The following is a 12,525-nucleotide window of genomic DNA, read 5'->3' on the forward strand; positions in this document are numbered from 1 at the left end:
TTCTCAGAAGGGTGTTAATACTTACAGGCTGGCCTTGGTACCACTGTGGGTTAAACTTCTCCTCACTTTTAAGGGTGAAGGATGCGTTTCTTTTGGGGTCATACATCTTGTTATCAATTATACCATGAGATTCAGGATACAGCCCCTGTAATTGAGAGTATGCCTTGTTGCAATGCTCTAAAGAAAAAGAACCTTCCAGCTACTCAGACATATCCTTTAGACAAATATATCCATTGAATAGTCACTCTGCTGGTGACTTCTACTCCACCAGTAGCTCAGGACCCAAATTTAGCAGCATCATCTCTCATTGCATCCAAGCCCTCCTTTCCAACCATTATTTGCTTCTCAGTGAGATTTAAAAAATATTAGGCACTGTCCTTTGGGATCAAACTGAAAGACACTGCTTGAATTCACACATTTGTTGTATCTTTAGTACCAAAGATAAAGCAATTACCTACGCTAAACCTCAATCACATGAGCAAAAGCTCTAGTTCTAGAAAATCATTATAAGAGCAGTCAAAGAAGTGCAGGCACCAGGTCTTGGGTAGTTTTAGCAGACTTTGTGCTCTGTCTTTAATCAGACGAGCTCCTTTTTACATTTATAAGGGATAAAACACCACCACCATTAGGACCTTGCTACTTTTCACAAGAATGAGGAGTGGAGATAAACCTCTGCGCTGTACACCTCACATGGCTGCTGGGCACAGTTAACAACTGTTAGCTGCATATTCAGTCATGGAGATTTGTGAGGATTGCACAATTAAGCACCTCATTCCTGACCTTGTGCTCCTACCAAAGGTCTTGACAAACTGGGAAGAAAGAAGCGCAGATCCTAGTATTTGATAGAATTTTAGTTGTGGCATGATGAAACTAAAAAGGATGTATGTCCTGGATTCCAACCCTGCATTTGTGTTGAAAACCTCAATTTTTCTTTTTCCTCCTACATGCAAGAGGTGTCAAATTTACAAGATCAGCTTTGTGACATTTCTATGCAGGCTTAGGTACAGTCCATCACACAGAGCCAATATCAGCATGATGCTCAAATCTTTCCTCTCATTTCATACCCTTCTTTTCATCATGCCAGGCTACCTTAATGAAGTGGAATAAGGTTGGCAACTTAAAGCAGTTAGGCTGCTCCCACTCCAAGAGTGGAAACCGTAATTTAGTGCAAATATTTGCACAAATGAGGAGTTGTAAAGTGATGTGAAGTTTTGGCTATATGGGATTTTTCACAGCTACTCTTGGAAGGACTGGATTTACTAACATTAGATCTGGCCACTTAGTTGCAGTGTTATATAATAGCTGTTAACCTAAGTTACATAAATATAATACATCATTTTTCCTATTCTGAAGGAAAAGCAAATTATTTTAATAACATATCAAAATATACTATTCCCTTGGAGAAAACTTGATAATGAACACTAGTGGAAACATATTATACAAGAATTCTTACTGTGACAATGGAGTAATGGTTGGGAAAGGTTTTTGAAGGATACACTGGTCTCAGACTGGAAGTGTATGTTCCACATTTCTCTAGAGGAAGTAACAAAGAAAGTTCAGCAAAATTACTGAAAAAAATAACTTGCAAGTTTCTCTCATGACAATGTATAGCTATTAAAAAAAAAACTAACATAATATATTTCCAGAAAGTTTTCACTCTTCAAAATTGTGGACTTAATACTTAAGTTTTCTTCCCATATTAATTTACAACCTGACTAAAAGCCTATTAACACAGATTTTATATATGTCTAATGTCTGACTGCAATGGTCACATGAGCAAAACCTACAGCCTTTGTGAAAAGCATGTACAGATAAGAATCAAAAATGAAAGAAATCACACTCTCCAAAGTTGCCCTGGTATGCAGTAAATGCAGTCTGCAGCTTGAGACCAACCAGACACTTAACCCTGGGTGCTCCCAGAGGAGAGGTGAAGTGGCCACTGACACAGTGGTGCCTGGCTCTCTAAGCCATCTGTCAAATGATTGCTTGTTTTGCAGTCTTCCTTTCTTGTTTGTGGGGCTTTTAAAATATAAAAAATAAGCTCTTATTCTAGGATGAATGTCAAAGTTTTCTTTATCTCAATATACAAATCATATGGCTTTAGGGAGATTAGTATACAGTATTTGCTAGTATGAAGAGGCATTAGCAAGGCCAAAGCAACTGGGCAAGCCTTATTTAAGGGATCTAAATTTTCATCAGCAAATGTGTGGGCCCCAATTTTCAGGAAGAAAAGAAATGTTTTTATGACAACTTAAAAAATACCAAAACTGTTTCAACAGATGCTAAAGAACCAAAACTAATGACCCTATAAGAAGAACATCACTGCATCATCTTTACTGACTCTGGGTAATTATATATAATATAAATAGAATAGAAATTAAAGGCTTCATAACATAGGAAGTGTTGCATCAAGGCACTTTGAACTCATTGGATTGGGGCTTCAATTAGATTTCAGTTGAAATACTATATTTCAGCTAATCAGGATAAAAGAAGCCAGGCCAGAAAAATATATCCTTTCAAGTCATACAGGCACCACCTCCCACACTTGTGTTCTGTAAGTAACTAAAAATCACTTGCATCTTCTTTTATTACTGGAAAACACCTAGCACATTTCAACTACTTCCAAATCTGTTGTTGATACTGTTTTCCAAAATCTTAGTTTTTTGATGCGGGTGTCTGGGGAGGTTGGTTTTTTTTTTTTCTTTTGTTTTGTTTTCCCTTGCTTTTTAAAGTAATAGAGAAACACTCTTAAAAAGTTTTGCCAAAAATCCAAGGGAGTTTTTGCTAGGACTTTCCATCAGAGATATCATTATTCTTTTTGTCTCGTTGGCTTTGTTAAAGATGTTTTAAGACAAAAGGATCATTTATCTAAAAGTTAAAATATCACTGCATAATTGTATATGAAAATGTCTTCTCTGAACACCACATGCTCACAGCAAGACTATGCCTTGCTTCACTAAAATCCCTCAGCTCCATGCTGAACTGTTCATCTTTCAAATAGCAGGGAGAGCAAACATATAACAAAACATGGTAGAAGTGAAATTATGATAGTCTTACAGGCATCTACTCTGACAGATTTCTCCAAGGAGACACCAGAATATCGCTGTAAGCATGGCTGAATTAACAGGACCAAATAATGGCAATATTTTTATCTACTGGAATTCTGCACTTATTATCAAATGCTTTAAAGATGAAAATCCAGGCATTTAGCATGGTTCTAATTTAACACAGAATCAGGCAGTCCCATAAGTTAGTGAATGTGAGTAGCTGTTCACTGCTTTGTAAATGCTGTATTCTCAAACTCTTTTTGAAAATTTAATAGTCCTATAAATGGACAGCTATGAACTCCAAAATTATTTAATACAATTTTTCATCAATAGTCAAGCAATTTATTCACTATTGTTACCTGCCTACACAGAGGAATAGATTTCATTACCCTTTTCTGACCAGTGAAGTCCTACAGGGGTATTTACTCACTCATAGAGAAGTTTATTTTTACAATATGACTGCTTCCACCATTTTTGGACACATGGAACATAAAGCACATAAGAGATTTGAAGCCACAGGCCCTCAGAGTGGATGTACATCTCAGTGACACCAAGTTTCACTAATGAGAATATTTTTCTCTTACTAAAGAAAATTTGCTTTATCTGAGTATTTCACCAATTTTTTACTATGAGGGAAAAAAGAAGAAAACTGAAGATCCCATAGCACATTGTATAGCAAAGCCCTCCTAGCATATTACCAAAAAATGATCCACAGTACTTTAGAACCGTAAGCATAATGCAGAATTAATACTTGCCCCCAGACTGGGGCAAGTATTTTGTTGGATATAAAACATGTATTATTAGGCATTCTGGTATTAGAATCTTTTAAAAATACACGGTTTGACCATCAAAAACCTTGTTGCTGTGGAGACGTGAAATGACTTTGATGAAATACAAATATATTTGTATTTCTTAGCGGTCAGAATTTGTCATGGGCTCAGTGCAAAGAGAGCAAGTTAATTATAGAAGTCAATGAGAGAAGTCCCACTGAAATCTATCCAGACCAAAGAATGAAGAAACTTTATATGTGTAAGTGGATACTGCAGACTGGAAGTCCTACACATGCTTTGTGACACTTCTATCTTGTATCTCAGGCAGAGCTAGAATAATTTGTACTAGCCAGCCTCTCCTAGAAATGTCCCAGAAATTTTCTCCAGTTTATATTTTTTATAACTGCAGCTAATGAAAACTTTGCAAATGTCTCATTTTATTCTAGCATGGAACAAAACTAAAAAGAACCCAAAACCTCAGATACATCTGCGAATTGTTATCCTCTGGAATGCTTCAAGTTGTACCAACCACTGTGTAAAAAAGCAAGTATTTTTACTGATTTATTTTTAGTCAAACTGAAACCAGGCACCCCAGGTAGTAATTTCTGAATGTCAAGAAGATTGGCATATTTTTCAGACAAGAAATACCATCAGTTCTCTACAGACCACAGCCAAAACAGAAACAGGAAAAGTAAAATTATTTAGACACCACCAAATCAAGACACTAAAAAAGCTGAGGAATATTTCTTCAGGAAATGTTTATTAAATTAAGGTTTTCTTGGATTCATTTCATTTTTATCAGCCCTTCTGTATCATCTCCTCTTAGTCTATTCCTTCTCTGTCTTCTTTTTCCAAATATATTCAAATGTTTTTAATTTTCCAAAGCCATTCCACCTAAATATGAGATGATATGCATTACAGAGTAAAAAGAATCTACTTCTATTTTGAATAAAATAACCTCACAGCACAAAAAACCCCAGCTCCTAAATATAAAAGGGGCTATAACTTATAAGATTTCACTAAAAATCAAAAAGGCCCTTTCCTCAAGCCCTCTCTTTCTTGCCCTTCCACTCTCCAACACTAGAAGTTCTTTGTGCATGGGTGTTCTTTAGGGCAACAACTTCCATAATAATGGCAGAAGAGTGAGGATTTTAAAGAGTGAGGAAAGCTGCATTTGTGGGTTTTTTTCAGGTAAGACATCATAATAGTTCTTAGACAAAGAAACTACTCACGTAATTTGCTAATAACAGGTAGAAGTCCACCCCAAGTCTGCAAATATTCCGCTCTGAAGCCATCCAATGAAAATAGTAACACTGGAGACTTGGTAAATCTGAACAAACAGAAATTGAGTATTAAAAGACAGACTCTGAGAAACAGTTTCCTATCACTCATTTCAAGAAAGTTTCCCCAGACAGTGGAAATGTTCATTATGGGGCTATAAGCCAGGGCAAGGAAGTCCTCCTCAGCAGAAGTTTTGCTGGCACAGTGGTGAGCAAACTGCTCCGGTCCCTCTGCTCAAAGGTGGGCAGAACAATCCGTGCCCCAAGAGACTGAGGTTTGCAGCAGGGCATGCACAGAAAAGTCATTGCAAGGCCTGATTTCAAGCACACCTTTAAGGTGAACCACCTTTAAGATGCTCAGGTGATCCATCTGGTGGGTTTGGTACTCCTTAGCTTGAAATCAGTCCCCTGAAGCAACACTCAGCCCCTCCAACCCTGTTCTCCCACTCCGAGCTAAGAGCAGGGAAAGAAATAAGGCAATGCAAGGCCAAACTTTCCTTTATTCACTTTCCTCCTGAACAAGCTGTAACCTAGATGAAAGAAAATGATTTTATATATATATATATATACATACATACAGTGCACAGAACTGTAAACAAGTCTAATGTACAGGGTATGTTAAATCAGCAACTAAAACACATACTTTTCCTCTCATCTTATGAAGATTATCCAACCAAAAGAACTTGCTTACTGCTCCAAAAGTCCTACCAATCTCCAAACTCAAAAATGTGGCCCTGAGACTGGAAACACTGTAACAGCATTTCTGCTAGGAACTTTACAGATAAATTCAGATACTGATTTCACTGGAACCAACAAAAACAAAATCTCCCCTTCCAGTCTCCACAGGACCTATGTTTTCCAGTCTTGACTTGCTCCCAGATTCAGCCCTGTTCAAACAATTTCTCTCCAACTGTAAGTACTTAAAACATTGCATCACAGACAGGAATAGTAACTTCTGTAACATCAGTAACTTCTTCCTTGAAGAAAACATACCCTGTGTTTGACCTATAGACATGAGGGCATGTGAGACTGAAAAAAAATCACTGCTGTACAGCAATAACTATTGAAAATATGGAATTTCATAAAACAATTTACTATTTATAATATTATAACATTAAAATATTGGTTTATTGCCAGCTCATTTTCCCTTTTTATATTTACTTTTTTTAAAACTTTGTTATACTCTAGTTTCCAAAAATAAAACAGTGAGGATAGAAGAAAAATATTATTTATAAAGTGTTGACAATTTCTTTAGTAATGTACGTCACAAAAAAAATCTGAAGAGCCATTTACAAATGAAAAATTTATAAGCTGTGTGTCAGTCAAACAAATGTAAATTCAGGAATAGTCGGGCAACCAAAACATGTCAATCCTAAGAAAATTTTAATCAACAATTCGGACAACAGTTCAGCCAAAAGGATTTATACTTAATTCAGAATTATTACATAGCCTACCCTATACCTCAGATGGAATAAAACCTTTAGATGCATTTCTAAGATGTATGTTTGTAGCCTGTTTTTTAATTTATTTGGCACAGGTGGGAATAAGAAATGAATAATTTTCAGGTCGAAACTAAAGCCATATGGCAGAACAGAGTAAGGAAACTTTATGCACAACCTTTGCCCATATTACAAGTATTTTTTGCACCACAAATTCTGATCTCCTCAAGTTTTGCAAATACCTTCTCCATGTCCCTTCTCAATAAATTGATTCACTTCAGTGCAGAGGTCTAAAAGTCTTCACTGCAAAGTTCTGTGCAATAAAATGCAAACTTTGAGGCAAAGTCTGTTCAATTTACTTACCAACAAGTCTAACTTAAAAAAAAAAACAAAAAAAAAAACAAAAAAAAAAAAAAAAAACAAAAAAAAAAACAAACCAACCAAACCAAAACCAGAAAACCCCACCAAACTTAAAACAAGCACTTAGAAAGGGACTTTACGCAACTGTTTCTGGTTTGGCATTTACAAGTAAACCAACTGTTAAATACATGTTTTGGTTGTCTGGAAATCTAGCTACTGACCCCTTCTCACATGTAAAATTAAACTTGGCAAAATAGGCCATTGCCACAATGACAGCAATTGCCCATTTCACTTCTTGTACACTCTACACATGCCAAAACTCATATATTTAGTGATCTGCCCTAGTGCTCAGGGAAGCAAACCATGACAGACCATGTTAAACCACACTCTCTTTGGAACAGCTCCAGTAAAATCCCCAGACAAACTGACCCAAGCTCCATTCTGAGGTATATCAGCCACTTCCACGCATTTTTCCTGTCAGTGGCCAAGACTGTGCTTGCTACTGAATGAATGGGCTGTCATGAGCAAGCAAGCCTGGGAGGCTCAAGTGTTGGTCCTGTTGGTGATTCATGCTGGCTGTGTCCAAACAGTAAGACAAGCATGTTTCACAGCTCTTGGATAAATAGGTATCCCACACATCCTGACTCCAAACTGAAGGAAATGCAGTAGCAATTATCCCCTCCTATAAACTGGGTTCTATGGAAACATTATGCAGGCAACACAGGCTTGCTGTGGTCTAGTAGGTTCACCAGTCTTCTGGATGATCAAGAGGCCAGAACCATGGAACACATTGCCAAGTTGACCTCCCTCACTGCAGGCAGGTTAGACCATAATTAAAAGAAATAGAAAGAAAACAAAATAGGAAGGAAAAGAAAGTTCCCTTGAAAAGCTTAATGTAATACACAGAAGACTTCTCATCCCACACACATTCATACTGCCTGTATACAGCCATAAAGCACAGGAGGAAAAGCTTTCTTTCCACTAAATCTCCAGAAAGCCTCAGCAGGAGGCATAAGAGCAATTCCCAAATATAAAGAGAGATCAGCAAAGAGGAGTAAGTAACCAGATGCTCTTACAGCTCAGTGAAGATAGGGCAAATAGTAATAGGCCTGAAGCACAAAAAGACAGCAAAAAGTCATCAGTAAAGCCATCTATGTAAGTACTAGGATAACCTGCTTAAGTAGGTTTAAATTGTCTGACTATTATTTCACTCCTAAAATGGTGGGAATGACTAGATCACTCCTGAGGTCTTACAGCCTATTAACTTTATAATCCTATTAAACAATATAGAACCCAGTTTTGGAAAGACTTTGTTTTGTACTTAATTTTAAGTTGTTGATCAGTGAAATCAGTGAGCAGTTGATCTCACTGAAATCAGTGGGATTTCTCAGATTAAGTACCTCATTGAATGCTGTATCATCTTTTGTCCATTCTGCACAGGAACAGCTAAAACCCAGCTAAAACTAAAACAGAATAAAACCAGCATTCTGAACCCACAAAATATGCAGTATTAATATGCACAGAATCAGAATTGATATCCTGAAGTCTCAGAACAAGCACTGCAACTAAATTCACCTGCACTACTGCCTACCACACAGCATAGGAAGTAGTGGATTGTTTACAGAGTTGTTACTTTTGGGAGAGGCTTGTGTGCTAATAGTCCAAGATGAACCTTCAGTCAACACTGTTTGATTCAGCTTTGACCACACATCACCCTTTCCTGGGCTGGGTTTTATTGCAACATTTTGGGGTTTACCAGGATCAAAACAATTTTAGAGGGGTAACTATGTATCCCTTTCATGAGCTGAACAGAAAAAACAAACAAAAAACCCTAAAAACAAGTTAACCAACAGGAGTTGCCCTACAGCATTTAGGTCAGTAACTTTGACTGTGGATCTGCACAAGACTCTTTGTTTACCAGCCTCTTGGGGGCAACACTTCCTAACCCTGTTAGAGAAATCATCACTCTAGACTGAGTTCTCAGCAAGAAGTCCCAAATGGCTCCTGAACTCAGAACAAAATTCAACGACAAAAACTTCAAGAACCACCCCTTCCTACATAGGGGATTACTGGGGACTTGGACTAAGCTGGACAGAAGCTCCAGTTTCTGTCCTGATGAAGGTTCTGAAAGTTCAGCAACTGTTAGTGCTCTGAATCAGAGTGAAGGGTACTCAATTGGTATGAAATATTTCACATGGAAATATTTTGTATTTTGTTTGACAGTATTATAAGGCCAATGAATAAAAATAGCATGATTTAAATATCTTAAGTAAAAGTTGTAATGACATAAGCACAAAATAAAATGCTTTTACTTTACTAGAAATATCCCATTGGGCTATAATTTCAAAATCAAAATAAAAAGGTGTGTGTTTTTTGATACTACACAGAAAAGAATATAGTTGTCCCATAACATGTCTAGTAAGTATTTACTACAGGACCATAAATCAACCTAGAATTGAAGTCCCTTTTATTGACAGCCTAGATATACAGCCATAGTTTATAGTCAACTTTAACTACAAACTTAGTCAGAAGATCCCACAGCAAAAACAGTTCAAGTAATACAAGATTTTTTTTTCCTGGCTGGGAGCTTTGCTGTACTATTCAAGCCTGAGTGCTGATGCCATAAACCACATGAGTCATTCCTCACACACTGTATACATAACTTGCAGGAGCAGGCCCAATGTGGAGCTGAGCCAGAGAATACAAGGATCCCTTGGCACTTTATACCTTTTAAAGAAAGTAATTCAGACAGCTTGCAAATAGTGTTGTCCCACTCCTGGTAGAGCTGGAACACAGATCTGCCCACAATTTGCAGTCCTGAGGCTGGAAAATGCAAGGTATTGGAAAGGTCTTTTAAAGAGACAAGAAAGGGAGACAGGAGTCTAAGATTGCTGGATAGGTCCCAAAATATTTGGAATGATGGATATTGTAGCACACGTAGGTCAATAATATGACTGGCAACCAGGCAGATTCACCCAGGGCACACATATCTGTGAGAAACACCAGGACTGAGGAATAGGCAAATCTTGCAAGCCAAGCAAGTGCTGAGATAGAGCAACCTGATGGGTTGGTAAGCACCACCAAATGCTGGCTGAACAGGTGCTCATCTCTGTCTGGCAGCTGCTTTCACTGTGTGTGTAAAAGGCAAGCAGGTCCCAGGAAGGCACAGCAGGGAGCACAATGTCAAAAATGAAATGCAAGCAAAGAGCAGAGCTACGCAAATATAAAATTTCCTCACCCTTTTGGACACTGAGGTTCAGTAATGTTCTCACACTCTTCTTCAACCCAGCTTGCCTCTCCTTAAAACAAATGAATGCAATATATTTTTTAAGACAGTACATTCTTACTGATAGATGCAAGGTTTTTTTCATGCTACCAGATGCTTTTAAAGTCATATTATGTTCTTGCTCCGTTTACACAAATTTAGGTACATATGAAAGAGGGTAGCAATTTGTTGATGATACTTACCTTTACAAACAGCTTGATAATTAACACAGCAATCGTTGTTTTCCACACAATCATCTGAACAGGAACAATGATATTCTAGTCGCCTCTTTTCTCCACACCTGAATTTATTGCAGGTCCATATGTGGGCTAAAAAACAGGTGAGAGAGAAGGACAGCACAATGATTAATACTGCTTTAAGTCCAGAACTAATAAAGCAAGTGTTAAGTTCAGTCTCAAATCTCTACTCACTGAGAAATAGTCCTCAGGTGTAATAGAGATAATGAGTTATCTCATACACGCATAGTATCACAAACTTTAGCACTTCAGGAAGTAGGAACACCCATGAGTAAATATCCAAGAGCACAATCATCTGAATACAACTATGCAGCATATGGGTATAAATACCACAGATCAGAAAGAATTCATTTTACAGATCTTCTAAAATATGGTAATTTATGGGTTTAATTTGTTAAGCTCATACTATAAAAAAAGCCCCAAAACTCCACCAGATTAAAAAAAAATTAGCCTGAATTTGGAATGCCTAGAAAACACTGAGCAGCATTAATTTATTCTGACTTGCATTTGAAGTCACAGTGGATTTTACCAGTCATCATCAGCCACTCCAGCCTCTTTCAGCACATCTTAGTAATAGGCATCACTGCCACTATTTAAGACTCTATACATAAGCTCACAGGAAGACCTACTGACTTCAGCTCCACTGCTGATTTTATTAGAGAACAATATTGGTTTCTCTGAATGGCATATTCCAATACATTGTATCATCTGGAGACCTGGATGTTCTGGTTGAACATGAGTCAGCAGTGCCCCGGCAGCCAGGAGGGCCAAGCGTGGCCTGAGGGGCATCAGGCACAGCATGGCCAGCCAGGCAAGGAAGGGGATTGTCCTGCTCTGCTCTGAGCTGGGGCAGCCTCACCTCCAGTGCTAGGGGCATTTTTGGGTGCCACAATGTGCTAAACTATGAGAAAGTGTCCAAAGGAGGGCCATGAGGATGGTGAAGGGTCTGGAGAGGAAACCTTATGAGGAGCAGTTGAGGTCACATTGTTTGTTCAGCCTGGAGAAGAGAAGACTGAGGAAAAGCTCCATTATAGTCTTCAACATTCTCAGGAGAGGAAGCAGAGGAGCAGGTATCAAGCTCTTCATTCTCATGACCAGTGAGAGGACTCAGGGAAAGACCATGAAGTTGCATCAGGTGAGCTTTAGGTTAAGTATCAGGAAAAGATTTTTCACCCAGAAGGTGGCTGGCACTGGAAAAAGCTCCTCAAGGAAGTGGTGATAGTGCCAAGCCTCACAGAGTTCAAAAAGCATTTGGAAAACTGTCAGGCACATGGTGTGACTCTTGGCCCGTCCTATGCAGGGTCAGGAGTCAGACTTCATGATCCTGATGGGTCCCTTCCAACAGCACATTCTGTGATTCTATGATTTGTTAGCAGTCATAAACACAAATAAATCCTTTACATTGAATTTACCAGCTGAGTGAATACTTAGGGAACGTACAAAAACGTGGAAGCCAAATCTAAATGTTTGAGCAGAAGACACTCAATGATTTTCATACATGACTAGCAATTAGAGATCCCTAAAAGCAGTGTCAGAAGATTAATCTCACTTTCAGTAATTCCACTAATATCAAATAGATCTCTATTTCCATGAGAGAGAGAAGAATCTATTATGGTTCGAGTTACATGATACTATTGGGAAATTAGAATTTGATTCTCCATTGATGTTAGGTCTAATTTTAAAAAACCCAAAACCCAGCACCAATGAATTCATTCATATTCCTAGTGCTAAGACAGACTCTCCAGTTTGTTTCTAAAGAACCTTTATACTCAGGAGGAGTGATGTAAGAAAACAGAGTAAAACCCTTGCGATTACATACCTGGATATATCAACTATATATGTGTAACTTGATTTTCAGTAGCAGTCAATTGAAGCAGGGATCTGAGCTCAGTTTAATCATTTGGTTTTCAACATCCACATCGGAACTTTAAATGTATCAGTGTGGTCTCACCCAGAAATTAATCAAATGTATATAAAGAGGAGTAAGAAGAAAAAAACTTATCTGAAAGGAATGCTGCTTTTGAAGCATAAAGGCAAAACCAAAGGAAAGAAAATAGTTAAGTGCTGTACTTGTTGTTCTACCCACACTAACATCTTTCCTTGTAAA

General features: G+C 37.9%; 1 protein-coding gene across 3 annotated transcripts in view; it reads right to left on the reverse strand.

Annotated features, from left to right (window-relative positions):
* The window catches only part of LOC118700172 (ectonucleotide pyrophosphatase/phosphodiesterase family member 1), a 53,050-nt gene that overhangs the window by 22,454 nt on the left and 18,071 nt on the right, over nucleotides 1–12,525 (reverse strand). The window contains exons 4-8 of one of the 3 annotated variants that reach the window (XM_036404561.1): nucleotides 10,365–10,490; nucleotides 10,135–10,195; nucleotides 5,050–5,147; nucleotides 1,454–1,533; nucleotides 26–145 (exon numbers count right to left, since the gene is read on the reverse strand). In XM_036404561.1, coding sequence (XP_036260454.1) covers nucleotides 26–145; nucleotides 1,454–1,533; nucleotides 5,050–5,147; nucleotides 10,135–10,195; nucleotides 10,365–10,490 — 485 coding nt within the window. The remainder of the gene's footprint in view (nucleotides 1–25; nucleotides 146–1,453; nucleotides 1,534–5,049; nucleotides 5,148–10,134; nucleotides 10,196–10,364; nucleotides 10,491–12,525) is intronic. The other 2 variants (XM_054514334.1, XM_054514333.1) reach the window with 2 other exon arrangements.

The sequence above is a fragment of the Molothrus ater genome, chromosome 3, assembly GCF_012460135.2.
Source record: "Molothrus ater isolate BHLD 08-10-18 breed brown headed cowbird chromosome 3, BPBGC_Mater_1.1, whole genome shotgun sequence".
Lineage (NCBI taxonomy): Eukaryota > Metazoa > Chordata > Aves > Passeriformes > Icteridae > Molothrus > Molothrus ater.